At 41.7% G+C, this 27,802-nt stretch overlaps 2 protein-coding genes across 6 annotated transcripts in view; both read right to left on the bottom strand.

Moving 5' to 3' along the window:
• Window positions 1-10,219, bottom strand: part of LOC125887744 (CUGBP Elav-like family member 2) — a 33,714-nt gene extending 23,495 nt beyond the window's left edge. The window contains exon 1 of one of the 4 annotated variants that reach the window (XR_007449200.1): window positions 9,994-10,219. Coding sequence is in view for 1 of the 4 variants with exons in the window: in XM_049574787.1 (XP_049430744.1) it covers window positions 9,994-10,106 (113 nt within the window). In the remaining 3 variants the exon portion in view is untranslated. Of the gene's footprint in view, window positions 1-7,322; window positions 7,662-9,993 lie in introns of those variants that run through there. The other 3 variants (XR_007449199.1, XR_007449201.1, XM_049574787.1) reach the window with 3 other exon arrangements.
• Window positions 10,220-15,988: 5,769 nt separating this feature from the next.
• Window positions 15,989-27,654, bottom strand: taf3 (TAF3 RNA polymerase II, TATA box binding protein (TBP)-associated facto). 2 transcript variants are annotated; one of them, XM_049574785.1, is made up of 7 exons: window positions 27,277-27,654; window positions 26,564-26,806; window positions 23,270-25,098; window positions 23,101-23,183; window positions 21,139-21,394; window positions 20,913-21,019; window positions 15,989-16,877 (listed from the first exon to the last, which is right to left on the bottom strand). In XM_049574785.1, exons 1-7 carry the CDS (start codon window positions 27,440-27,442, stop codon window positions 16,763-16,765), a joined length of 2,799 nt encoding a protein of 932 aa, XP_049430742.1. In that variant the 5' UTR covers window positions 27,443-27,654; the 3' UTR covers window positions 15,989-16,762. The 2 variants fall into 2 exon arrangements, with proteins under 2 accessions (XP_049430742.1, XP_049430741.1); XM_049574784.1 differs by having other exon boundaries at window positions 21,124-21,394.
• Window positions 27,655-27,802: the final 148 nt, after the last annotated feature.

Genomic DNA, 27,802 nt, shown 5'->3' on the forward strand with positions numbered 1-27,802 from the left:
AGAGTTATGGCTGATTTATAGTTGTGTGTACACTCTGTGGTGTAGACTAAGCCATTGTGAGCATTTATACTTGTGAGTGAGAGACATCCCTCAATTGGGACCCACGGTACAATACCAGTGAAAGTATCATGGTTCTGAGTAGTATCAGGATACCACAGCGAAAATGAGGCAGATGTGCTTTTTGTCATTTATAAAAAGATAAATCACTTTTCTATCATACATCAATGATATTTCAATGGAATAAATTACTTATTGACTTATTCATACTTAAAAAACAGCATCAATAAGGAATTAACATGGGTGGGGGGGGGGGGGGGGTGTCAAAAGTTTCTCCTCTGATACGCCACATACTGTGTGCCGCCATGGCTCAGCTGTTCAGGTACTTTTGGCCAGTCATGACAAGTTATTCACCTGGAGCCGGACTTCTTTGCTGGTAAGCCGTTATAATGCGCCGCCGTATTTGACAGGAATACGTATTCCTGTCCGTGTCTGTGACCCCCGTTCAACCCACAACCAGCGGGATTCGCCGTTACTGTTTATCGCCACACTGCCGACATTTTACTCTGTCCGTCACCGCACGCTGTTTGATTGCGTTATCAAAACACGCCGCTATTATTCGGCCTTGCTTTTCACTTATTCCACCAAATACCGAATGTGTGTTTTTTTGCAATATTCGGCCGAATATATTTGGTGCATCCGTAAATAGGAGCCTTCCCCCACTCCCCTCACCGCTGCTCTCCTCACTATACTGGCTGCTGCGCTGTGCAAGTGCACAGATGTCTCAGAGTGGTGGTGCATTTGCAAAAATGTTTTGAAGGAGCAGCAGCGGCGGCAATAATTTAGCAGCGGCGACACTGCTAAATGAATGTAGCGGAAACACTGTGCTCTATTTTGAGGGGGCTTTATCGTCTTCACAATTTACTGTTTTTATCTGCGAAATACAAGTAAATAAAAGCTTAATTTCCACTGAAATAAATAAGCTTACAGAAATATACAGGGGTAGGTCTGACTCGCAACAAGGTGCGGTTACATTTTTGGGGAGGCGCATATCAGGCTACAGTGGGTAGGCATTTACGCAGAAGTATGAATGCTGCTTTAGATGCAAGTACTGATACCACTTGTATTATCTGTAAGGGAAATATGAAGCTCACACAAACAGGCAGTTAAAAAAAAACTCTATCACACCTCTAAAACACAGGCCAAGAAACAGTCCAGCTCCTCATCAAATAAACGCATTTCCCAAAATGTTGAACCATTCCTTTCTAAAGGGCTTCTAATTATCTATGGCTAGCCCTGTTAGCTTAGCCACCAGGAGGTGACAGCTGCCCACAAGGATCAGTATCTGCCAGTAGCATATCAGTTTTAAGTGACACCTGCTGACACTAAGGAGTATCTATCAGTGGAACAACACTGTCAAGTCTTTAAAGCTGCATAATGTTGTGTCAATACAGCAGTGACATGCCAATACAAAGCTGCTGGGATCCACCCTAAACAACTCCCAGTTTTCACAGGAATTATATATTTTTCTCTCTTGTTTCAATTTGTTTCAATGAAAAATATTCACAACAGGTTCAGTGAGGTCAGGGTAAGCAGGACATTGTTTCAGCAAAGGCAAATTGCTGTTGGTACTTTATTAAAAAAAAAATTCCCAAAAGATTAACGCAGCATGAATTAAATTTCATTTGTCTGTTGTATTGAGGTAAGACCAAAAATCTCAAGACAGACAGTGCATTAGTGCGCTTCAAAACCTGAACAAATATAACCAATGCTATTTGCGTGGCTTTATAACACTAGGAATAGGAAAATGTTTATTACCTGGGTGAACCAAGCCTTTTACTTTTTGGACATAAAGCCTGCACTACACTCATGACATTTTTTAAACTGACTGCTGACAGACTGTCATCTGCTTGAACATCTAATTCACTTTTCCCCCTCACTGATCGTGTCATTCGCCTCTAATTTAAATTTAGTATTATATAAAGAGCAAAAACAGACATACAAAAAATGTTGGCACTGATAAAGGTACTGACTCAAAGATACTATATGTGAAACTGTCCTAACTGCCCATCTTTGCTCCAGCAGAGTACTCCCAGACAGGAATAATGAAGTCTTTTGCTGAGCTTCCACAAAAAAGAAAACAGCCCTGCGATGTGGCAGCTCATCGAGCTCCGAGACGCCCTGCAGCAGCTGACGAGTCATTCAGAGCAGCGACAGTTGCATGCTTACTGCTGCACCACCCATAAAAACAGGTGATTTATTTGGACCATGTGTCTGTCCTGTTGGTGAGCTCTGACCGGCCAAGTATGCCAGCGACACCTTTGCTGTGCCCATATTAGAAAGCCAGCCAATTTGCCCAGTAATACACAAGATTTTGAAAGCTCAGCGTTGTGTGTTTGGACATTACTCATCCCTAAACCACCAGGGGTCACAGCAGAAACACATGCCACATGATTTTGTTTTGTCACCACTGCTGATGGAAAGCAAAATCTGTGGTCACTACATTAGAATCCAATGCTATAATTGGATTTTTATCATTACTGATCATTAATTATTAATGCTATTTGGTGCAATGTCAATTAAACTATGACTATGTTGCTTTAATTAAAATATTGAGCAAACAAGTCTTGTTGGGGCAGTGTTACACATAATTCTGAGTCTCTTCCCGTTTTGAGTAATATACTAAAACTCTGGTGCCTTAGGCTGTTTTGGAAAGCACATTGCTGTCATGCTTTATTGGGGATAGAAAATAGTCAAAGATCACATGGACACACATAATGCTTCTGAGAAAAGAGGAAAATCAGTCGACTGAAACAGCTGTTTGCTAGTAATGCCCTCAAAAAAATCATGAGTTGTTTTTTCTTTCAGGAAACCAGTGGCCTTATAAGCTGATTCAACGAGACACAGAATGCCTCTAATGCCTTGGTAATATCTTTGACAGCTGTCAAGCAGAACATGAAGGCTCCCTCTTCTAGCTCCATCTATTTGCTCCACTCCAACAAAAAGAGGCAGAATATTCTTTGACAGGTTGAATAGGGTTTCACAAGCTTGGCATAAATATATCCTCCTGACGGGCTTGGAGTTGTAACTTAAAAACTGGTCACAGAAAACAGCAGTAGGATTTACATAATATTTGCTGTAGGACCCCTGAGGAAGAAATACTCAGACTCGTGGCCCAGGTTTGAAAGAACAAATGAAGACCAAGGATGGATGTTGCTTGAGGCCAGAAAACAGAAACAGGAGGGCTGCGTGCTGTTTGATTTCCATACCAAGTGGTCGACCCTAATCAGCACATTGTGGTTATGATGAGAAGTTATTAAGATATTTTCCTCCTGGCATTAAATCCAATTCAGCTCAATATGGCCTGATTTCATTGTTGCATTTCCCCTGATGAAGACAGACATGTTCAATCAGCCTCTGAATGGGCCGCATGTTAACAGACGGCCAGCATCTGATGACAAGGCCCGCCCCATTAGCTCCATAATCACACCAAGCGTCCCTGGCGGTTATAGATGACGTTGCTAAAGCATAAGCTCGTGTGAGCAAACAGTCACACATCCGACAAAATAAACTCTGCTCACACCTCTGTCAGCGTCAGGTGGAGCATGAATTTAAGTCTTCAGGTGGAGCTCACTGTAACAGGCAGCAGCCTCACCAATGCATCTCAAATGAAGAGACAAATAACCCACTAAAAGCAGCAATTACACTTGATTACTTTGACAGAGTGTGCTTACTGCCCTGACTTACTCAGTCATCCATTAATCTAACCCGTGATGAGAAACAGAACGTCTTTAATTAATACAAAACTCCCCTTACTTAACATGCAGTTTTTTGCTTTCAGCTTATGCTTACAAATACTGCAGAATTTTAAGTGAAATCACTCCCTTGTTCATTACTTCCTATATTATAGACCATAGACTGCATATAAAAATTAACAATGTGCTTCTTCTTAGTCCCATTGTACAAAAATGAAGCCAAATATCCAGGATACATCCTAGTGATAGCGCTAGCGACATCATTTGGAGCCAAAGTTTGCAGTGATGACCTCTGCGGTATTAAGTTCCCACATATACTACCATCCAACCGAGCAGTGCCATTGATCATAAGCACACTTAGCCATCATCATGGCATCAAATCCCCTTTTATAGCCTCAAATAACCAATTAAAGCCTGACTTATCAGATAAACAAACACTTGAACTTACATCAGTGTGATAAGAACTACCTAAAATGGCAGAAACCATCTTTGGGGGAAAATTATCTGCCTTTTACTATTGACTTTTTAGTGTGGTCCATGTCCCGTCTGCTTACATAGATGACCGATACTGCAGCCAGCCACCTGGGATGTTTTGGCTTTACTTTTGGGGAGCTGTCATGGAGTCCATCTTAATATACCATCTACACTATAGTGAGCAAGCAAAGTCAGTAAAATGAGGTTGCAAACACTTTCTAAACATCATTTTGTGTCACTTGACACAGTAAATTGTTTAACTCTAAGCAGCGAGCACTGTATGCGCTATGGATGCTGTTTTTTCATTCCACTGCCGTCATTTATGAGGTCAACATGTTATGCATAAAATTCTCGCTCTGTGTTTGGACACTAAAATGAAAAGGCATACATTTATACTTTATAGTAGCCTAAATAATTACTTATTTCCAACACAGCCTACAACTGTGCACAGAAGCTTTCTGCCCCCACAAAGCCGTCAATCCAGAAGAGAGCTTCTCTTGTTGTCACATCCCCTCAATCCAATCCATTACTGCTACTCTTGACTTGTCCACTCAAGCAGTGCTTTTTCATCCGACTTCATGTGAACCGCAGACACTGACTTCTAGGTCACAGGCGCTAATTGAAATCCAATTTTAGAATCACAAGCTCAGACATCCCATTTCTTATTTTGCTGATTTAACAACCCTGCAATGTACTTTGTTAATAACTAAACAGCAGCTCAGTACTGTCAATTTCATGGACATGGTGGGTGCATCTGGTCTTATGCAACCCTGTCCCGCAATATCTGTTGTTTGCGAGGATTGCAGAGGAATTTGCTCAACCTTCGATCACACCGCTCCACATACAGTACGTGATTATGAGCGTTCCAAGGCGGTGCATGCAGCTCCAGGACAGCCAGTCATGTAATTATTGCAGCGCCAAGCTCGCAGCAGGAGCAGAGAAACAGGTGACAGGCCAGATCAGAGCCCTCCTACTCTTGGCCTTCAACATCTGGCTGCATGGCACTCTCCCACCGCCGCCGCCACCCTCACAGTGAGCAGAACAGCTGGCCTGGGCAGCCCCCCCATCAGACCCTCTGCCAAGATCCTACACTTTGCACAGATCAACAGCTCCCCCGCCACAACAAAAAGGATCACTGTAACGCTTAGCTTACTGACATAGCACTATGGCTGTGTCGGCTGCCAAAGGATCTCACTTAAGCTCTCGTTGTCACTCTCACTGTCAACAATCATGGGGATAAATCAATCAAATGCAGCTGGGACAAGATCTAATCACCACCTCACTATCTCCACGTACAACACGTGAAATACTCTCCAAAGAATATCCTGTGAAAGTGTGAAATATTGTAAAAATCAGTCCATCCATTATTTATAAACACCCACTAATTTCCCCAAGCATTTTTAATTTAGGATTATCATAAGAAGGTAGGGCTGCAACAAATTATTTTCATGAACAATTGATATGCCATTTATTTTCTCAATTAATTGTTAAACTGTTAAATATGGTAAAAGGCATCCATCAGTTTCCTTTTGCCCAAGAATACATCTTCAGTTGCTTGTTTTGCAGCACTAACATTCATAAACCTAAAAGATGTACAGCTGACTGTTGCATTAGACAAAGAAATGCAGAAAATCCTCACATTTGGGAAGTTGAAACTAGGTACTGTTGGGTATTTTTGACTGCAAAATTATAATAAATCAATTATGGGAAGTTGAAACTAGGTACTGTTGGGTATTTTTGACTGCAAAAATATAATAAATCAATTATCAAAACACTACTTGTCATTTTGACTAGTAATCACAGTAGTTTTACTCATTCATGTCAACCATACTGACACAACTTACTGACATATCAACTAAAAATAGTTTGGGGAAATACTGAAACAAAAAAAAAACAGCTTGATTGTGACATTTCCTTTAGTGCAAGACCATGAAATCATAAAGGACCAGGCCCGTTTGACTGCAACATAAAGATAGCACTCCTGAAAGTGCAAACATTTAAATTTTAAACAGTCTTGTAAAAGCAGGCTGTGGTTTTGGAAATGTTTTTGTCAAACAGGATTAGCCGGCGTTATGCCGACAGGACAGAGTTATTATATGGACCTCTGTGCTCGGTGAGTGTCTCCTCTCCCTTGTGTATATGCCCTGTCACAAGATTTCCATTAATGGCTCAATAATGTAGCAAACCACGTGTTTTTTGCCGTTGGGTAAGCACTTGTATATTCAACATGGACGGGGGTACCAGAGCACACAGGAGGTGCAGCTAGCGATGTTAGCTAGCATGGCTAACACAGAGACAGGGAGGGACTGGGAGTGCGCCAGGCGAGCAGAGCTAATAGCCCGTGTGCTGCCTACAAACAAGCTTCACTACTGCTGTTGAGCTTTAGCCAATAAAACTGAAAACCAACTCGGTCTTTGGTCGGCAACTAAACATATAAATAGCTAGCTATACACGAAATAAACACGGTGACTCTATTCGGAGCACTTCCTTTAAACCCGTTCACACTTGTCTGTTTTAACACCTAACTTACCGTTTCGTTTAAGCACACGTCAACGTAAACTTGTTCAACTGACTGAACCGCCAAACAATACGGTGGTGCTGTTTGTACAAGTAACACAAACAGACATGCTGAGTTGTTGTTTTAAAAGCTAATCGAAGCTGTTTTTCTGGTCCGATACCGAAACCTGTGATCTCCCGAGGCACATGTCACTTGACTATTGTAGCGCGCCTCGCATCCGACACCGAGGCTAGCAAACTGCGTTTCCCTCCCTGTCCCTCCGAGTAATATGTATTAGCCTCGATTGTGTGTGCTCAGCTGTAGTTAAGAGTCGGTTAATATCTACTTAACCGACTTCTTTTGAGGTTAGTTCCGTTATTAGCCAAGTTAGACAAACTACTTCAACTCCAGGTGAGCGTACGGTCCACTGCTCGTTTGGCTAGCAACGTTAGCATCCCCGTTGGCAGTTAAGCTAACGGTAGCTAACTCCCAACTCGCCTTGAACTGTGTTGTTTTTCCGCTTAAAACACTCGTGAATGTTTGCGCTGCTAACAAAGGGAGACGTGAACGCGACGCAGATCGATAGCTGGATTACTTACATTGTGTCGCTCGAAGTCATTAACCGACTTTCGGTGAGAGGGTGGAAATCCAGGTTGTACGCCGAAGTCATGCTCAAAACAACGTCTATCTAACAATGAGACGTCCGCTCACTCGCAAGAGGCTCAACTCCTGCGAGACGGGCGACAAGACGAAGCAGAACAGGTGCAGGGAGGGGGCGTCTTCTTCAAAACTGCATGAGAGAGAGGGCACCGGTATCCGCCTCGCTTCTTCCACCTAATTTCTCTTGCGTCCCCGACTGAAATAAATTCAGGCGAGCCCGCTGTCACACTGCACACCGAGCTGCAGCAAACCAGAGGCGTGGCCTTTTCAACAAAAGTCTGAAACCATGCTGCCTTCTGCTGCTGCTGCTGCTGCTCAGCGAGCCTCACAGCGCCTCTGCCCCGATGTAAAATTACTGTAATGCCCCTATAGGGACTGGCACGTGGTGTCATATACAGAGTTTAGTGACCTATTTGTAGTTTGGGATGGTGCAGCTCCTGTGGCATCACCAATCTATTTTTTATAATGACTGATTCTGCAGCACTCTCACACACAAATGGCACATTGAGAAGAGTCAGATCCTCCTTAGCTCCATTGGTAGGTCTGTGAATCTTTAAATATAGCAACCAGGTCACTATCATCAAGATTAATAATGCTGCTCTTGTTTCCATATTTTCTCAGGACTCCAAATGAGGCACCTGCTTTTCTTTTAAATTGGATTACACAAATACACAAGGCTGTTTCCAGCTTGCCTTACAATGCAGTTAGGTCCATAAATCTGTTCTTATCACAAGTGGGGTGGTTAAAATGCAGTTTTTCCTTGCTGTCTTCACTCAGGGTCATAGGTCATGGGTTCCCCTTTGTGCTGGGCTGTTGTTTCCCTGGGGGAGGGGGAGGCTTATCTTCTTTTGTTGCGCTGGACTTGCAGGGCGAGGCCTCTACACTTGGTGGGGAAAGGTAGGGGGGCCGTTGTCAAGTGTTTGCCATAGCAGAGAGTCAGGGGGGGCTATGCTAATTGTCAAATCAGTCATTATTGCTCCAGCAGCTGCGCAATCCAAAAATATTATTCATAGCGAGTGTTAAGAAACATCCCATTCATGAAATCCGATTTAATCCTTGTATCCATAGCAATTTCAAGGCAACTTGGCACCAGTGCAGAGTATGCTCTATTAAACAGTGCCTAAAAGAGGTTTGTATGCATAATGAGATATGCGACCTATTTTGCCATACATGCAGACGAGCCCACTATGCAACATGCATTACCATTAAGCTCGAGGGGCTGCTATAAAAAGCTAGTCTAAACCTCTCTGGAGAATCAGGTTTCATTAAAATGGAGGAAAAATACAATAATGTCATCCCATCTGCAGCATCCACATATTTCCTTTGACTCAATTAGATCTCAGGGGATCTTATTGAATAGATTTGTTAGAAAAGGAGCAGGATTCTTATGGAGAGCGGCTCCTGTTTCTCTCGAGGGTATGTAAAATATACGGCGCAGTTTGTCCGTACAGTTCACAATGCCATCAGTTTATGCGTCTCTTTGTCTTTTCTTAGAGATGTTAGTTGGCGTGGATTCTAGAGGCTGATGTCTAGTTGTTAGCACCTTCTAATACAAGCCTTCTTTTCTTAATCTCAGATTATTACTACTGTAATCCCACCATAATCCTCCACACGTACCATGCTTTTGTTGTTTACATCAAATGTTTTCCCCTCATGCTTGTCTCACCCATCATCATCATCATCATCATCATCCAGCATTTAAATTTGTACCCCTTCGTGACAAACTGCTCTGTTTAAAAATAGGACAGCTTCAATCCCAAATGGGCCACATCATGTCTTTTTGAGCACGTCACCTCCAACTTGGAGGCACACTTTTTTTTTTATCATCAGCTCTGCCTTTCATGAGAGCGTTTGCAGAATGGCGACCAACCAAAAGGCTCTCAAAATGGAGAGAGAACTTCATTTTATCATGCTTTCTCTCCAGAGGAAATCTGCTGGGTCAAGATGTACTGAGCACACAAGATAACAGCGTCTTATCAGGTTCCAGTTCCTCTAAATTTATGCAAATTCCAAGATGGATGTAAATGTCGTTTTGTTCTTTTAAAGATAATTGATATCTTTTGTGGTTTCTCACTGAGGGAGTACAGTAAGGCCTGGGCTGGTCTCAGTAGAAAGGCCTATCTTATCACATGGGTTTGTCCTTTTTCATTTCAGAGACAAACACCTGCATCACTGACAGATTCTCCTCTCTTTATTTGTAGTTCATGCAAGTATCTGAGCCAGTGTGGAACTTTGCAGAGAGGATGAAGGTAATTAAATGATGTGAGAATGCTATAAGGTATTGATTTTTCTGTTCTGACACAATTTAAAACTAATCCACCACCTCCTGACTGAATCATTTCAGTCTTGGGAAGATGGTATTGAAATGAAAGGCCAAATTAATTAGATTCAAATACATGGTTTCTGGGATCCTAGAGGGAAAAAAAACATATTGGAACACCAGAGGAACACCACCCTGCCCACAGTCACACAGTCACAGCATGAGAGAACGCCTCAACTGGAAACAATACATCCTATGACAATATTCAGCCCAGACAAAGAAGCAGTCCAAATACGGGCTGCTCCACAAAAGCTAGCCCAGATTTGAATGAGGGGCCAACCCCAACGTACCTCATAGGCAGGTCCTCATTCCTGACAGAGATCCCGGCCGCAGAGGGGGGACAGCGCATGCTGTTGGCATACAAACTCTGCACCAGGGCCAGCTCAGAAGAGTGTTCCAACATCGGTGCTCTGGAAAAATCCACCCGGTGTAATGGACACTTTCTTCTCTTTCCCTCTTTCCTCTACGTGTTTCTCTCCCTTTCTCTGTCTCCCGCCCACTCTTTCTCCTCGGTTTAGTGCAGCAGAGCGGCGCCCACCCCCTTCGCTGACTGGCGTGGCTGAAATAATCCTCTCTGACAGCTCATCGTGCGCTAATGCATTGTGCTGCCTGCGGCAGCCCAGTTTGCAGGCTGTAAAGCTGTGGCCACAGTAGCACTCTTTCACTAATTGACACCCATATTAGGAAAACTTCAGCAAATTGGACGTGGATGATTTATTCCCACTGTCAGATTGGGGGAAATTAGAGGAAACATCGACACAGTTGCCACAAGATCTCATCCACAAGTCCTGGTTTTGTGGCACGCTCCTGTGCATGTTGGCATGTATGAATCAGTGAACTGCTCCAAATAAAAGCCAAGGAAAGGCACACTCCTGCAAAGGGGGTTTGTCAAGCTTGATATCCTAAAAACTCTCCCCTTCATAAGTATTTTTAACATGAAACACTCTGCTTATCATCACCGAATACCTGTACATACACAGGTTAATACTGCAACCATTCTGTATTCAGCTCCTGTAGGGACGTACATGTCACTGTCCCTCCATGAGCTGGCTGATGATAAACCAGAGGGTGACAGGTAGAGAGCTGACAAGCCCCTGTCATTATTATTCTGGAGTGGATAGGGATAAAGATAGCCTGCTAGAATATAAGCGCACATAGAAGTCAGCATGTTAAATAAGCACAGGTTACAGTACAGCCCCGGCTCTTCACAATTTCAGACTGAAGCCAATCTACCACTGATAAACCTGCAAACACTGCCTGTGACTCTGCTCCAGGCCCACCTATGAGCCCGCCTACAGTACTCCAAAGCATCATGACGTGCATACAATTCTGCAGAATGATCTAAGATACAAAATGGTTCTCCACATTACAATGAAATTACTGGAAACCTGAATCATCAACGGATGACCTATTGAAGAGGCTCAACAACAGAGTGCTTTAAAACAACACTCATTGCGTGTTAATTTGCATTGGACAGAGCTCATTTGCCTGTGTTCTGAGCCATACAGCTGGGAACTCGGTGGAGGCATGTTTTGCTGTCACTTTGCCACGAGATTAAAAATTCGAAAGCAATTTGTCGCGATGATCTTTGCACAAAACCCAGGAGAAATCAAATCTAGGCCTCATCCTCCCATAGGTGCTGTGTCCTGTTAGAGTAATGTGACATTAAGTAGGAAAGTCATCGGAAACAGGGTCACGGCGATGTGTGCTCGTATCATAGCTGAGAAGACCAGCATGAAGGGGCTCCACTTCCTCTGATCATCACGGCACAAAAACCCCTCTTCATTTCAGCCGCTGCTCTTTTCTGCTGACATGAATATTTTAAACACTGATGTTGAAATCCAGCTCTTTATGGTGTGTTGCTGCTTAGTATGACTGTCAGCACTACAGGCATCATGTTGAGCACAGAATCTCAGAGAGCTCTGATCTAACAACATGTAAGAGCATAAAAAAAAACGCTCAGTATGATCATACAGTGTGCACACATGCTCTCCCGCTTAACCCTCATTCTAAAGAGGTTGCAGAGGTAAAATAATACACCACAAAATGGCACGTGAATGCTGCGTAGAACGCATGTGTAGCTTGTGAAAGCTGCAGCAGCAAAGATGCATTGCTGCGAGAAAACAACCACATCCTGTTTAAGTCCACAGTGAAGAGAAAGGTGTTGTTAGCGGGTCTCAGTGCATGGAGAAATAACGCATCCATGCATGTCATATAATAAGTCAAATAGCAGCACATGTTTATGGCGCTGCAGGTGGCCTCCTGTTGAGTGAAAGCAGCCATTAGCTTTCCCTTTTTACCACTTGTGGGTTCTCTTGGGACTGATTGCACAAACAAATACCGTCTGTGTTTATGTGGATTAAAACTGAAACTGTTCCGAATGGATGCACATTGTGTTCTGTGGCGTGCACTAATGCACAGCGCTGCACAATGTGAGTTTTGACATTGAAGAAGTTAAATTCATTTTCTGCATTACATCAGAATTAAAACTGTTTATGAGGCAGAGTAGATGCATCTGAACGAGGTGGAAACATTCTTTACCTTATAAGAAATAAAGACTTTATCCTCTTTATGTCAGACGTGGCAGAGTTCTATCTTTGCTGGCACTGGGCAGCAAAATTTATGATCCAACAGATGCTAGCAACAAGCTCCGACTGTACGAGACCTGACACCAGCATGTGTGATTGAAGAGGGAGAGAGACAGTGAGTGCAGTTAGCATTTTAGCATTAGAGGAAGCAGCTATCTATGACCTGCTTGACATTTTAATTTGCACAAAGTCTCATCAGCCTCTCAACAATAACCTTTGGGTTAAAACTTCACTTATCTGCAAACAATTCATCATGGAAGTGCTGCATCACGCATTTATTTATTAATATACTGTATTTCTGACTCTGTGTGAAATGACTGTTTGTGTGGGCTTGCATGAGTGGATGCATCTCGTATGATAAAAAGCAACACCACATTGAAATGTCAGCTTGTTTTGCATGGGCAGAAGTCATTTTACTTCCCCTTTTGCTTCGGCCACACATCACTTTTTCCACTTCCTCTTTGATTCAGTGTTATCGGAAGACACTGAGTAGATTTCCATCAGAGCCATTTATGGCAGGAACACACTCAAAGAGAGAGAGAGGCGAGTAAGTAAAAGGAACAGTTCACAAGTTCAATAAGTGAATGAGTCTGGTGTGCTGTCAGATAAATGAAGCATTCATGTTTAATTAAGGTATCTGACAGGTGTCTGCAGGTATCAGACACATACAGCTAATGCTTTTTAAGGTCCAGTGTGCAAAATCTAGGGGCACCTATCGAATGAAATATAATATTCATAACTCCATTTTCATTCGTTTATAATCACCTGAAAATAGGAGTCCTTGTGTTTTCGTTATCATAGAATGAGCCATAAATATCAGGTCCTCTTCCATATAGTCTGCCATGTTGTTTCTTCAGTAGCATGGAACAAATAAACAAATAAAACATTGGCTTTAGATAGGGCCATTCACACTTTCATGCAGGCCACCGTAATTCTCCTACATACTGTACTTGGCACACGGGACAAGTTTAAGTAGGCAATCTGCAACCTCACCAGTAAATGCCACCACATCCGACACACTGGACCTTTCAGACAAGACATTTTTTAACCAAGTTTTGATAGATTTTTGGACATATCATCCTTTTCCTATTCAAGCATTGCAGGTAATTATAAAGGTATGTAGTACTGAGTACATGTAGGTAGGTTTATTGTCGGAATATGCAGTGCTGTACCTAGCACATCTGATGCCCCAAGCAGGCAATCCCCCTCCATCTTGTTATCACTATCAGGAACAGGAGCTAATAAGACATCAACACAAATAAACAACTACACTAACAAACTAATACTTTATAACTAACATTGAGAGAATTAAGTATCTGCAAATCTGGAGTTTTCATCTCTTTGCTTTTGAACTGCACCCCAGAATGGATTCTGCCTGCTTATTTTCTCTTATTCTAAAGGCCCAGACCCGCCAAACTGAGATCAAAGAACTAGTGTTGCATCGGCACACGTGTCTTGTCTTGGCCAAGAAGTTGCACATGAACACACTGCAAAGACTACACCTAACGGCCAACCGGCACTTACCTTCTGTGCCTGCATGAGAGGAGTTAACTCTCTACATCAGTAGATGGTGGTAGTCTGTAATCGTCATTCAAAAAGAGAAACCAGAAGACCGTCAGGGCACTAGTTAGCCAGTTAGCACATTATCTGTTGAAAGAACAGAGCAAAAACACAAACCATCATGAAATGTTTCTGCTACAGAGCCTTTTGGCTAAAAAAAAAAAAAAAATATCACCTCATGTTTCAAGGTTGTTTTGGTCTCACCATCTTGACTTTGCTGTTTGTTTACGTTCCTCACTTCAGTTTCTCTTCTGGTGCAGTGTGTGGAACTGCCAATCAGAGTGATTTCATTCACTGACAGGTTCCGACATCTATTCAACAGGCTGAATCAGATGGGAAAAAAAGCTGACAAGGGCCAACAAGGGCCAACTGTGTGGGACACACCGCAAGGCCACTCACTGACAGCCATCCGTCAGCTTGGTTTGTCAGAGCCTTCATACTCTCTCCAGGTTGTGGCTTACGTTGCCTATAGGAGGATCTGCAACAACTGGGAATATGGTAGGTTAATAGTTAGGTTAATCTACATTTTGCCAAAAGGTGAGTGCAAGTATAAACCAAAAATAAAGGATTAGTATCAGTGGATGGTTTCTTTCGTGCAGAAGAGTTAAACTCATGTTGACAAAAAGGAAATTAAAGGAGGTATAATTGAAACTAAGCATTTGTACCTGATCTGAGGGCCTGCAGTTTAATCCTGTTTATTACTTAAGTACAACTTGTCTGTGACTGCACACATCAAATAAGTCAGTGATCAGGTCTGCCATAATTGTCTGCAATTAAATGAGAATAAAACTGATTTTTTTTCTTTTGAGCCGCAGTAGAAAGACTGAGTGTGGTCATGATTCAAGTTTTTAAAAGCAATCAAGACAAAAAAAAATTCAACAAGACTGAATTAAACTAATCCATGCTTTTACCTTTAGCAGGTAGAACGACTTTAATGGGCTTTAGCTCTCTGGCAGCTCATTCAGAACAATGCTCCTCTGCACATCACACCACTCTGTCACACAACTGACTCTATACCGCAACTGTTCATAAATCATTTAAAGGTTTTGCACCAAGATAACCTTCTGATGTGCTATAGCATCAACCACGTAGACTTCTCAGGTTGAGCCAGCACCGGTCTGCTGATTGTTCCCAGAAATAAATAGAAGAGACTCTGATAAACATCTAGACCTTTCAGTGTTCAGTATGTAAAGTCAAGCTTGACTGGTAATAAAACTGTCCACTATAGATATACAGTTGCAAAGTGTTCACGGAGCATATGATTTCAAAGAATATAAAAAGTTGGACCAGACGTGCAAAACTCATAAAAATGATAGTCCACTGATAACTGGGGAGACACGCTTTACGACCTCACATTCAGTTCTATAGAGATCTAGGTCCAAATAGCTGCTGAGGGACTGTAAATCCTATTTGTAGTCTCAGTCATCTATAGATACTGTTGTGAAGGATGGCACTTGTGGAGCTGGTTCTACGTGCGAGATATGGATTCCACATGCATCAACTGGAGACACCTGTCACATTTCTTACATTCTTATTTCCTACATTTTTGTGTGAGCCTGCTGTGGTGTCTGTACATGTCATGACTGAGCGGCGTGCTATAGGGTGTGTGCTTGAAGAATGACACCGTGTGGTCATGGAGGGAAAAGCAAAAACAACTTTGCTGCAAACGGCACAGGAGACACTGTCAGACACTGAAAGAGACGAGAAAAAACAGCTCCTCGCTTTCCACAATCGATCTCTTAAAAAAATGCCACCCGGTGCAACATGACTGCCAAGAGCTCTCCCACATATCTCATGTAGGTGAAATGCAGGATGACAACTCAGCAGAATAGCCCCAAATCTAGGCTAATGCATTGCACAGACTGCTGCAAGGGAGGATCCTGGATTTGATCTGCAACCAGCTGCACAGTGCGAAGACAAATTGTTTTGTCATCAGGAGTGAAATGAGCAAGAACAAAAATTCATCTGAAACTCAGTTTGTTAAAATATTTCCAATCTTTTCTATTTGTCAAGCAAATGCAAACACTCAGCTACTGGAAATTGGTTTCTTTTAGAGAAGTCTGTACAGGTTAAAAATTAAATAAGGATGCACAGAACAGGGGGTGACAGAAAATTAAAGGTACAGTTGTGATGGTAATGAGATTTACGTCGTAAAGTCTGTGAGTACACAGACCGTTCATCTTTAATATTGAAATATCAGCGAAATGAATTACATTACAAGCACAGCTACAGTATTAACTCCAGGACAAATCCATGTGAAGAAAAAAATAAAAATACAAACTTTAAATTTAAAAAATGTACAGAAATTACAGAAAATCATTCGAGTTAAAAACCAATATCTGAAAATGGATTTTTAACAAGTCAGAATTCTAAGAAGAAAATGCACTTGGCTTGGAAGTTGGTATTGACACATTTATACACACCTGATGCCGTCATCCTTATATACATGACATTTCAATGATACTGCAGAAAACCGGGGGAGGGGTTTGACTTGTTGGTCGGGAAACAGAAATAAAGAAGATGGATGTTTGTTGATCTCTGGTTCTCTGCTTTGTTGAGCTCGTCTGAGACAAACTGTCAAAGCCTCCTTATACAAACATAACTGTCATGATCTCCTTCGACTGGACATCCAAAACAACAAGCAAACGATTTACAGGTGAAAAGGGGAAAACCACAGAGCTCATGTGAGAACTAAGGCTGGATATGTGCTGGTTAAAGCCTTTTTTTTCATACCAACTCACAATGCATCATGGCTGACGTCATTTTAAAAAAATCATCGGATGTTAGTTTCAGCCACAGTTTTAAACTTTCTTTTTTTTTTTTATTATTATTATGTTACAGCAGTGCCACGAGTGTTCAGTGATGGCTTCAAGTCCAAAAAAAGTCCAAAATATGTGCTTTTTGCATAGTCTCAATGCAGTTTGTGTTTCCGTTTCTTGTGTTTTTTGTCCTTCTTCTTGCTGGAACATTTAACACAGAACCACTGCTGGTCCTCTGGAGGAGCCGTGAGGATCCCGACACAAGGCCTGAGCACACAAGAGAAGAAGAGGAGGGTTCAGGTTAGTGAAAGGATGCAGAGGATGCAGCTGTTTTTACATTTCTACTGAGGTTTTTAACATCACAAGATAGATAGGTGGTTTGACGCGGCGCCTGCAGCGATGAGGACACTGTGCTGGACTGTCGTGGTGAAGAGGGAGCTGAGTTGGAAGGCGAAGCTTTTGATTTACCGGTCCAACTATGTCCCAACCCTTACCTATGGTCATGAGCTCTGGGTAGTGACTGAAAGAATGAGATCACGGATACAAGTGGCCGAAATGAGTTTCCTTCGTGGGGTGGCTGGGCTCAACCTTAGAGATAGGGTAAGGAGCTCAGACATCGGAGGGGAGGTCGGAGTAGAGCCGCTGCTCCTTCGAGTCGAAAGGGGTTACTTGAGGTGGTTTGGGCATCTGATCAAGATGCCTCATGAACGCCTCTGGTTAATGGTGTTCAGGGCACATCCAACTGTTAGGAGGCCCCGAGGCAGACCCAGAACACGCTGGAGGGATTACATATCTCATCTGGCCTGGGAACGCCTTAAAATACCCCAAAAGAAGCTGGAAAGTGTCACTGGGGAGAGGGACATCTGAGGTACTTTGCTCAGCCTGCTGCCTCCACAACTCGGCTTTGGATAAGCGGATGAAAATGGATGGACATCTAACACCACATGTCTTAGTCCAGAACGGTAAAGGACATTAAAGGTACATTTTTGCATTAAAATGTTAAAACCGATTAAACCTGTTTATATACTTTAAGTTGTGTATTTGCCTTTGAACATTCAAGCCCAGACAAATCTGTAATTTTTTTCCAAGTAACAGTGCATTTATCTGGTTGCCTGTCAATGGCATCACATCCCATTTAACCCCTCTACTTGCTCTAACTTCCAGGGAAACACCAGATGATATGTCATCATAAGTCATACAGTGTCACTAAATTTTGCTCACTAATACTATCACAGCATTTTTGTCACACAATATTATTTTTTTTAACTGCATGCCATTTTGCAACACAGTTATCCAGCAGAGACCTAATTTATTGACATGAAAGGCTATTTCAACATCGATGCAGCCTATGATAATGTGCTACTACGACAAGTACAGTGCCCTCCAAAAGCACTGGAACAGTGAGTCCAATTCCTTTACTTTTGTTGTAGACTGAAAACATTTGGGTTTGACATCAAAAGATGAATATGAGACAAGAGATCAACATTTCAGCTTTTATTTCCAGGTATTTACATCTGGATCTGATACACAACTTAGAAGAGAGCATTATTTGTAATGGAACACAACATTTTTAGGTGAGCAAAAGTATTGGAACATATAAACTTAAAACAGATTAAAGTGAATGAGACTTAATATTTAGTTGCAAATCCTTTGCTTTCAATAACTGCATCAAGCCTGTGACCCATTGACATCACCAAACTTTTGCATTCTTTTTTTGTGATGCTTTTCCAGGCTTTCACCGCAGCCTCTTTCAGTTGTTGTTTGTTTTGGGGGGTTACTCCCTTCAGGCTCCTCTTCAGCAGGTAAAATGCATGCTCTATTGGGTTTAAGTCTGGAGACTGACTTGGCCAGTCTAAAACCTTCCACTTCTTGCCGCTGATGAACTCCTTTGTTGTTTTGGCAGTGTGTTTTGGGTCGTTATCTTGCTGCATGATGAAGGATCTCCCAATCAGTTTGGTTGCATCTTTCTTTAAATTAGCAGACAAAATGTTTCTGTAGACTTCTGAGTTCATTTTGCTGCTGCCATCATGTGTTACATCATCAATGAAGATGAAAGAGCCCGTCCCAGAAGAAGCCATGCAAGCCCGAGCCATGACATTACCTCCACTGTGTTTCACAGATGAGCTTGTATGTTTGGGATCACGAGCAGATCCTTTCTTTCTCCAAACTTTCGCCTTTCCGTCACTTTGGAAAAAGTTAATCTTTGTCTCATCAGTCCATAAAACTTTTTCCCAGAATTTTTGAGGCTCATCTCTGTACCTTTTGGCAAATTCCAGCCTGGCCTTCCTATTCTTCTTGCTAATGAGTGGTTTGCATCTTCTGGTGTAGCCTCTGTACTTTTGTTCATGAAGTCTGCGAACAGTAGATTGTGATACCTTCACTCCTGCCCTCTGGAGGTTGTTGCTGATGTCACTAACAGTTGTTTTAGGGTCTTTCTTTACAGCTCTCACAATGTTTCTGTCATCAACTGCTGATGTTTTCCTTGGTCTAGCTATTCGACGTCTGTTGCTTAGTACACCAGTGGTTTCTTTCTTCTTCAGGACATTCCAAATGCTTGTACTGGCTATGGCCAGTGTTTGTGCAATGGCTCTGATTGATTGTCCATCTTCTCTCAGATTCATAATTGCTTCTTTTTCACCCATAGACAGCTCTCTGGTTTTCATGTTGGTTCCACCTCTAAATGCAGTCTGCACAGGCAAAATCTATCGTACCTAATCTGAAACTGAGCTCAGATATTCAGTGCTATTTATTGTTTGAATAATCAATGTAATTGGGAGACACCTGGGCAACAAAACACACCTGTCAGTGACATGTTCCAATACTTTTGCTCTCATGAAAAATGGGTGGGTTCAAACAAAAGGTGCTATCATCTAAGTTGTGTATCAGATCCAGATGTAAATACCTGGAAATAAAAGCTGAAATGTTGATCTCTTGTCCCACATTCATCTTTTGATGTCAAACCCAAATATTTTCAGTCTACAACAAAAATAAAGGAATTGGCCTCACTGTTCCAATACTTTTGGAGGGCACTGTAGTTCATGTCAGCTGCCAAGCTAATGGGTATGGTGATCTTATATCCATTCAACACGCTCATAACGGTATTTTTAGCATGACTGTTTAGACCACAGATGAGGGCGTAGGGCTACCCCTTGACTGAATTCCCTAAATAACGTTAGCTACAGTATCTGTTAGGGTAGTCAACTTATATCATGGTAAGTTAGAAAGTAAACGTTACGTAAGCTAATGTTATTATTAGCTATTTCACTGGAATGAAATTACATAACCTGACTAAACTTAACGTGATTAAAACTTTAATACATTTACTCATCCAAGAGCATGATTTGCATCTGCATTGTTGGTTATTTGACAATGAAGACAATTAACTCCTGTGATGCTACTTCATGACATCGTCAAAATCTGTCCTATGTTATTGTTTTGATTGAGAAACCCAAAGTGGCCGAAATTACATACTGTGCGTTTAATTTCAATTTGAGACTTTCTTCAGTTCAGGATAGGCCCAGTTAACAAAATAATTACTGTCAAATAAGCTTAAGTTACTCTTAAATCGGAAAAACCTGAAGCATCAGCTGTTTATCAATGTGTGAAGAGCCTGTCAAGGTGCCTGACCATGGAAAAGCTGTCATATTCAACTACAGATATTCCAAAAAATATAAGGATGCTTCATGCAGTACTTCTTTGTTTTGATTTTTATGCCCTTATTTATTACATTTAGCGAGTGTGGAACATTTCTAGAGAGACAGTTGTATCCATACATCTTTGGCAGTGGGATAATTGAAGATTACAAATGACAAATGAGAGACCAGAGCTTGAAGATGTCATTTAGATCTATCATTTGGAAGCATTATGGTCCCCCAGTCAGATAAAATGACACTGGACAAATACTGGAAGGGAAACAAAGCTGTGTGGTGACCTAGTGACTTGACGTTTGGTGACATTACTTTTCTGAAAACAACCAAACAAGCTAAACTGGTAGCGACACCATCACTCGAATGGTTCTATTACAGGGCTTGAGTCTTTCAATGGCCAATAAGCAATCATTTTGGTACTTTTTAAAACAAGTGCTTCTGTTTTAACTGCTCTACCGAATATGTATCAAACCATGAACTGTGTGTAGCATTAAAATCCCAAAACAAGCACAAAAATCTGTGAATTAAAGTTGTAGTTCATGGTAACAATTAAAACTTAACTGTTAACTATGCAAAACTATTATCTTATATAAAAAGTAACACAATACAAAGTGAGTCATTGGGCCAGAAAAGAAAAAAGAATTAAGTCTCTTACCAATGATACCAATCATCACAGTCATCACATCCTATCATGGGGCTGCCATCATCAGGTTTGTTGCATCCAGGACAAATCCAAATCTGGTTTCCCCATTCATCTCGGATCTAAAATAAAAACATCCAGCTCTTAAATATGAACCACTCTATATGAAAATACTGTTATCATGTGCACCAGTAAATAAAAAGCAGTCTAGAGTACGAGCTCTCACCACATATGTACTGACAGTCTCAGTTACTACGCTGCGGACCGGTGTTTTGAAGGATGCAGCGGGAGAGAGCATCGGGACGGTGGGGAGCAGCGATGATGGGGCGGGAGCCGGTGGAAGCGGAGACGGAGGTGGGGGCAGAGTGGGGACGACTGGGGTGAGCATCGGGGGCGGAGGGGGCGTCCGAGGGCGATTCCCAGGTCCAGACTTGGCAGCGGGGGTCTTGGGCGCCGGCGTCTTGGATTCTGAATTTGGAACCACCTTGCTGATGACACTGGTGGCGGACAGAGACAGAAACAAGTTAATACAAATAGGAGACTTGAATATCTCGATGTAAACTATATAATTTAAAGAATATGAGCCATCGTCAAAATTTCAAAAACCAAGTGAATGAAATATGTAGCGATAATATCCTCCGAACATGCTCAACATGTTTTGACCCTTTACTATTTATATACTTTCACTTACTGTTTCACAAGTTGTTTACACCTCTGTATAGGGCTGGGTATCTGTACTCCATACCTTTAAGGTATCGACCAAAATAATCCAGTACTAAGCAGTATTTAAACTTCTCCAGTCAAACAATACCTGCATTTGGGCAGTGGTGGCATTTTATGCAAGTGAATGCTTCCATTCACATGAGGGGTATCAAATGGAGTACAAAAAAAAGGTATAAAATGACGTACTCTACTGGTATCAGTAAACTAGTATCACTTTTAAGGGTACTGGTACTGTAATTCTTTAAATGTTGCCCAGCCCTACCTCTGTAATTATATATAGATATATATATTTATGCTTCTCATTATGCATATACATCTACTACGTTCCTGTTCAGGATATTTATTGCAATTACCACCTACCACAAATGTATGTTTTTATTTAATATGAGAGTATTATTTAATAATATTATTAATTTCATTTATAGTATGTTTTATTTATGTTTATATTTTGTCATTCATTGCTGAATTTGATGTGTTGTTTAAAAGGTAGGTGATACAAGCTGTCTAAGTTATGTTAAATTACTTTATTGTAATGTTTTGCACTGTACTATTTAAGTATCTGCCATTTTCTGTGAGAGGCTGTGACTTTATTTACATGAATTTGTAGATTAATACATGCTGCATTTGCAGACCAAAATTAATTATTTTTTTTTTTTAAATTTATTTTATCCTTGTATTTTTAACTTGCACTATTTTCTATTTTGGATTCTCTCTTTTTATACATTTAATTAACATTTATTCAATTTTAATTGTTAGAGGGAGCCTGAGATCCAAGATCACCAATGTCTGCTTCTCTGTAACTGTTTTGTATATGATAATAAAGAACTCTAGCTAGATTTTGAACATTTTTTAAAATACGTGATGTCTATTTTAACTTATTTATATGTGTGTTTTAATTCATATTATTTTCTATTTTAAAAAACTCTTTTTTTATATTATAATGCATTTTTTTCAGTACAGTGTATTATTTTTTTTACATGTGGGACTCTTGCAGGATGACTTCATTGATTAAACACAGTCTACATATTTGATTTTTATATGAAGAGCAATATCATGCCTTAGTTATGACATAGATACCTCAACATACTTTTTAAAATACTCAATAAGTAACACAAAAATACCCTGTCCTACAGAATCCCCTTTTCCATGTGACAGAAGAAGCCAAACTTTTTCAGATGTTAAGAACTTTGCCTAATTAAATAATCTACAATTAGTAACACTTTAAACTTAAATCAGGGACTTTTTTTAAAATCAAAAATAAGTAAACAACACTGAATCTGAACAGGCATTTGATAAAAGCTTTATTTATTGTTTACTAAACTGCTGTAATACTAGTGATAATAAAAAAAATATAATGCTACTTCATATCTTCTTCACATTTCTTCATGTTTTTTTCTTTAAATAGAGGATTAAAAAGAGGATTTCTTGTAACATGCAAAGAGAAATATTACCAGAAATAACAAACTTTCATTGTGCTTACATTTTGTCCTGGCCTGCTCCCACCCTGAGCGTCAGTCTGGGGATGACTGGAGATGGCAGAGCTGCTGGAGTGTCCACTTTCACCTGGAAGACAAGAAGGACTTTAAGTTAAATATCAGTTACACTCTAACACGGACACATAATGACACACCAAACAAAATAAAAGTTACCTTCTCCAGTCGAATCCTCTCTTTTTCTTTCTCCTTCTCCTTTTCTCGTTTTTCCTTTTCCCTCTCCTTCTCTTTCCTCTTCTCCTCTTTCTCCCTCTCCTTTTCTTTGGCCTTCTCGCGCTCCTTGTCCTTCTCCTTGTCTTTCTTTTTCTTCTTCTCCTTCTTGTCTTTCTTCTTGTCCTTCTCCTTGGTCTTTACGTCCTTATCCTGGAGGATGGGGGCCAAAGGAGGGAGCATGGAGGGGATGCGCAGGCAGGCGGAGGGGCTGAACAGTGGCGGGATTTCACCCAGAGCGAAGGGGGCTAATGCAGATTGTTTCTGCCTGTCCTCTTTGTTCCGGTCTTTACCTTTTTCCCTCTTATCTTTATCCTTTTTGCTTTTTTCTTTATCCTTCTTTTTGTCTTTGTGTTTCTCCTTCTCCTTCTTAGGGCCATCTCCGTCTCTGTTTTTTATCTTGATGGAGCCCTCAGGCAGAGTAAAGTCTCGCTGAGGGAAGTGCTCATCATCTTTCAGTCCAAACTCTTTCCAGGGCATCTTGCCATCCTTGGTAAAGTCCTTGTTTTTATCCCTGTTCTTATCCTTGTTCTTCTCTTTCAGCTTGCCCTTATCCTTTTCACGGTCTTTGTCTTTCGGCTTGTCTTTCTCCTTCTTTTTCATTTTAGTTTTAAGCTCCTTCTTCAGTTTTTTCTTGACCTCTACTGATGACACAATCTTGTTCTTCTCCTCAAACACCTTGAGTAGAGGTTCAGGAGTAGGTGGTGAGGCTGATCCTGATGAGACATAATCTCCTAGGTTTGGCAGGGGTGCGGATGGACCCCCTTGGTTGACCTTTCGGATCACCTCATTGATTGAATCATCCATAGTCCAATTTCCAAGGCTTGTGTGTGTCTGTAGGTGAAGTGGCGTTGACGTGTCTTTTATAGAGATGCTGGCCCCTGTCGGGAGCTTAGGTGTAGACGGTTCCATGATGGTCAGCCTCCTCGGGCTGGAGAATCCATTACTATCTGAATCAGAGCCCGAAGAAAAAGCAAAAGGATCGGGCTCCCGTTCAGCACATGCTCTGGCAATCACAGCATCAATGGAGTCATCGATAGCTGCATGATCAGGCTCTAGTTTCTTGAAGGGGCCCTCAGCCAACTCCCTGTCCTCTATGTTCTGACGCATATGGATGTTCTCTTTGCCCATCCTTTCACTCAGCGCAGACAGCGGTAGCTTGTGCACACCATCTGTCTTGCTCTGGGTTTGAGATGCTTTGGCTGAAGCCACCTTCGGGCTCTTGGGACTTTTAGGACTCTTTGTCCTCCCTGGGGATTTCTTCCTTTCCTTAGACGGTTTTGGAGATTGGATGGGACTACTACCCACCGGAACCGGTATGACCCCTTTCGGGGACTTAGTCCGTTGTCTGCCAGGGGATGAGACCTTAGGCTTTCTTCCTGGAGTGGTGAGGCCCTTTTGATCAGAGTGTTTTGGTACTGCTGGCTGAGGTCTGAAGGAAGGCAGAGCTCCAGAAGGTGTTTCAGGTGACAGGGGGTCAAGGCTATCATGAGAAGGCAGCATGCCTGGGGGAACACGTTGAGGGTTGAGAGAGGTAAGGGGCTCCCTGGGCTCAACCCCCCATTCTGGGCTGAGGCCAGGGTACATGCGTGGTCTCTTGGAGGTAGGCATCATGCCCATAGCTGCGTCAGGACTGTCCAGGTGCCTCTTCAGTGGGTGGTTCTCATCATTAACCGTCTCGTCTTCGTCCATTTCCTCCTCATCCTCTTCCAGCGCCACCTGCATAGCTTCGGCTGAGGTGCCCATGTCAGCAAGGACCTCCTCCTCCTCCTCTTCTGGAGAGGAAAGGGATAAAATATTAGTTGAGCTCTGTTTTCAATTTTAACATCCAAGGATTTTCACAACCACAGCAGGTGATTTATTAAGGGATTTAACAGTTACTGGTTTCATAACAAAATGCGCTATAATTCTTTACAGTAAGTACTACTGTTTAAAATTTCAATTATCATTAAAACTGTGTTTGATCACCAAGCTTTGAAAAACTCACCGTCCAGCATAAACCAAAAGTAGCAACAGTGTCCCAGATGCATGGCAAAATGGTGCCAACTTATATGTTTACATGAGCTATTGGCTATTGTTATTATTTTAGTGTTCATGCAAACAAAAATGCAAATTGCTACTGATTTTACTTGTGGTGGTGATTTCAGTGTGTGCATCAGAATATTTGAATATTTTCAGCTAGAGCTGCAACAATTTATTGCTTAATTGTCAATAATTAAATTAATCGGCAACTAATTTGAGAATCAAGTAACTGATTAAAGTCATTTTTTAAGGAAATAAAGTCAAAATTCTCTAATTCCAGCATCATAAATGTGATTATATTCTGGTTTCTTTACTTCTCTATGACAATATACTGAATATCTTTAGGGTTGTGTGGACCAAACAAGAAATTTGAGGACATCATCTCAGGCTTCCAAAAACTGATCGCCATTTTTCACCATTTTCTAACATTTTATAGACCAAACAACTAATCAATCAACAGAGAAAATAATCAACAGAATCAAGACATTAATCGACAATGAAAATAGTCATTAGCTGCAGCTCTATTTTTAGCACATTTCTTCTGTTATAACACTGATAACTGTGATAAAGTTGGTCAATTCATGTCATGACATTTTCATACAGTTTCATCTGTAGTTCTGACACATATACAGATTACTATGGTGGCCTACCCAAACTAATTTGCCCTGATCTTAACATATGGTTTCATATGCTCAGTTTCCAGTTTACTAGGTAACCCTAGCCAAAACTAAAACCCAAGTATAATACAATCCCACCTTCACGATGGTTATAGAGTTCAGTTTTTGTTAAAGCAGTTAGAAAGATGTTTGACTCAACTCACTGATCATTTTGAAGAATTATTGTTGTTCATATTATTGAAGGTTTATTGTACTGCATGCACCAAACACCAAAGCCAATTCCTTATAAGGGAAACCTACATGGTAGTAAATATTTTTCTTCTTCTGATGTAATTTATGGTGTTACTGAATTGTATTGTGTTTGGCTGAGAGGTGTCTCTACCTTCATTGATAGAAATGAAGTGGGTATAAAAAGAAGTGATCATTATAACCATCCTGAACACAGTATAAAGTCCACTTTCAGCTAGATGTACAAATATTTGCCAGTGAGTGTACCGTAATATGTATATTCTATATACAGTGCAGATAAAATCTCAACATGTAAAAAATACTGAACACAGCCACACTCAGAGATGTGCATATAGCCGTTATCTGCACTGACCTTCTTGTAAGGAGACCAGAGGTGGCATGTGATCTGGAATGTAATCCTTCCTTTCCTCTGCATCTCTGGCTCCAGGCTGGGGAAACTGCAGGAGGTTGTTTTTGCTGACAGGAAAGAGCGGCGTTTGATGGGCAAAGGCCACAGGCTCCAGGTTGTGGACGTAGTCCTCCAGTTCACTCAGACTCACCCCCAACAGTCTGAAGGCCTGGCTGACGTCGTCCAGGACTGGATCTGTTCTTCCATCTGAAATGCAGCATCATAACAAGCCATTATACCTCAGCACACACTCCGCATGCCTCTTGTTCACTGAGCTGAGGGCTGATAAAAGCCTGGGACAAAGGTTTGACAGCATGTTGGTGGCTGTGCTGCACATACAAGAAGGTGCCCTGACTAATGTTGACATTCAACCTGGAGCAAGAAGTAACGCTCAACAGGTCCCGGATTGACTGAGTGAATCATTTCACAGACAGGAGTACTTATGTAACTAACGCACGTGACATAGACTGGCACAATGCAGTGACCACAGCTGCAAGGCATCATAGCCACAACAACAACAATACATGGAAGCTACTTAGCCATGTAGCTACTGTACTTTTTGACACATCAACCTTTGCTAGGGGGCGCCAGCACCAGAGCCAGTCAACAACAACGTGATCGACTACTTCAGGTTTACGGGTTTAAAAAGTAATCAGGATACTAAAGGGAGCACTTACACAGCTCAGAGTACCGATGGCAGACCCTGGCCAACTGCTGGATATATCGATGCAGCACATCGGACAGCAGATCGCACGCAGTGAGCTGAACCGCATCCCAGCCCAGAGCCTGGCAGATCTGCGCCACCGAAACACGCAGCAGCGAGCGGGCATAGCTCTCACACATCTCGCTGACTTTGTTACGGTATTAATCCCGGTCAGTTCCTCTTCCAAAACATGTTCCCGGTCTTCATGTTTCACGGAAGCCCTCGGGGGCTTGAGAAAACCCGCTACCGCGGTTAATTTTGGACATCTACTTCAGTAAATATATTGGCGCTTTTGCCAGAGTCGCCATCTTGATTCCATCGATAGACCCATCCCCGAAATCTAGACCGCGCATGCGCAGAAATCAGTGTCTGCCTACACGGCTGTGCTGTGATCGAGCGGGTCATCAACGTCTAAAGATGCGCAGCACATTTGTCATAGTACACACGTTAGTTCACATTTGTAGCTAATATTTGGCACAAACTGCCGCAGTTAACGTGTT

Source organism: Epinephelus fuscoguttatus, linkage group LG4 (genome assembly GCF_011397635.1).
Source record: "Epinephelus fuscoguttatus linkage group LG4, E.fuscoguttatus.final_Chr_v1".
Lineage (NCBI taxonomy): Eukaryota > Metazoa > Chordata > Actinopteri > Perciformes > Serranidae > Epinephelus > Epinephelus fuscoguttatus.

What these genes read in the sequence shown, in the direction of transcription:
- taf3 (XM_049574784.1), bottom strand. Translation starts at nt 27,442, where the DNA reads ATGTGTGAGAGCTATGCCCGCTCGCTGCTGCGTGTTTCGGTGGCGCAG. An exon ending in TCTGGTCTCCTTACAAGAAG is followed by an intron (nt 25,099 to 26,563) that starts GTCAGTGCAGAT and finishes TTTCCTCTCCAG; the next exon opens with AAGAGGAGGAGGAGGAGGTC. An exon ending in AGACTGTCAGTACATATGTG is followed by an intron (nt 21,020 to 21,123) that starts GTGAGAGCTCGT and finishes TTTTTATTTTAG; the next exon opens with ATCCGAGATGAATGGGGAAA.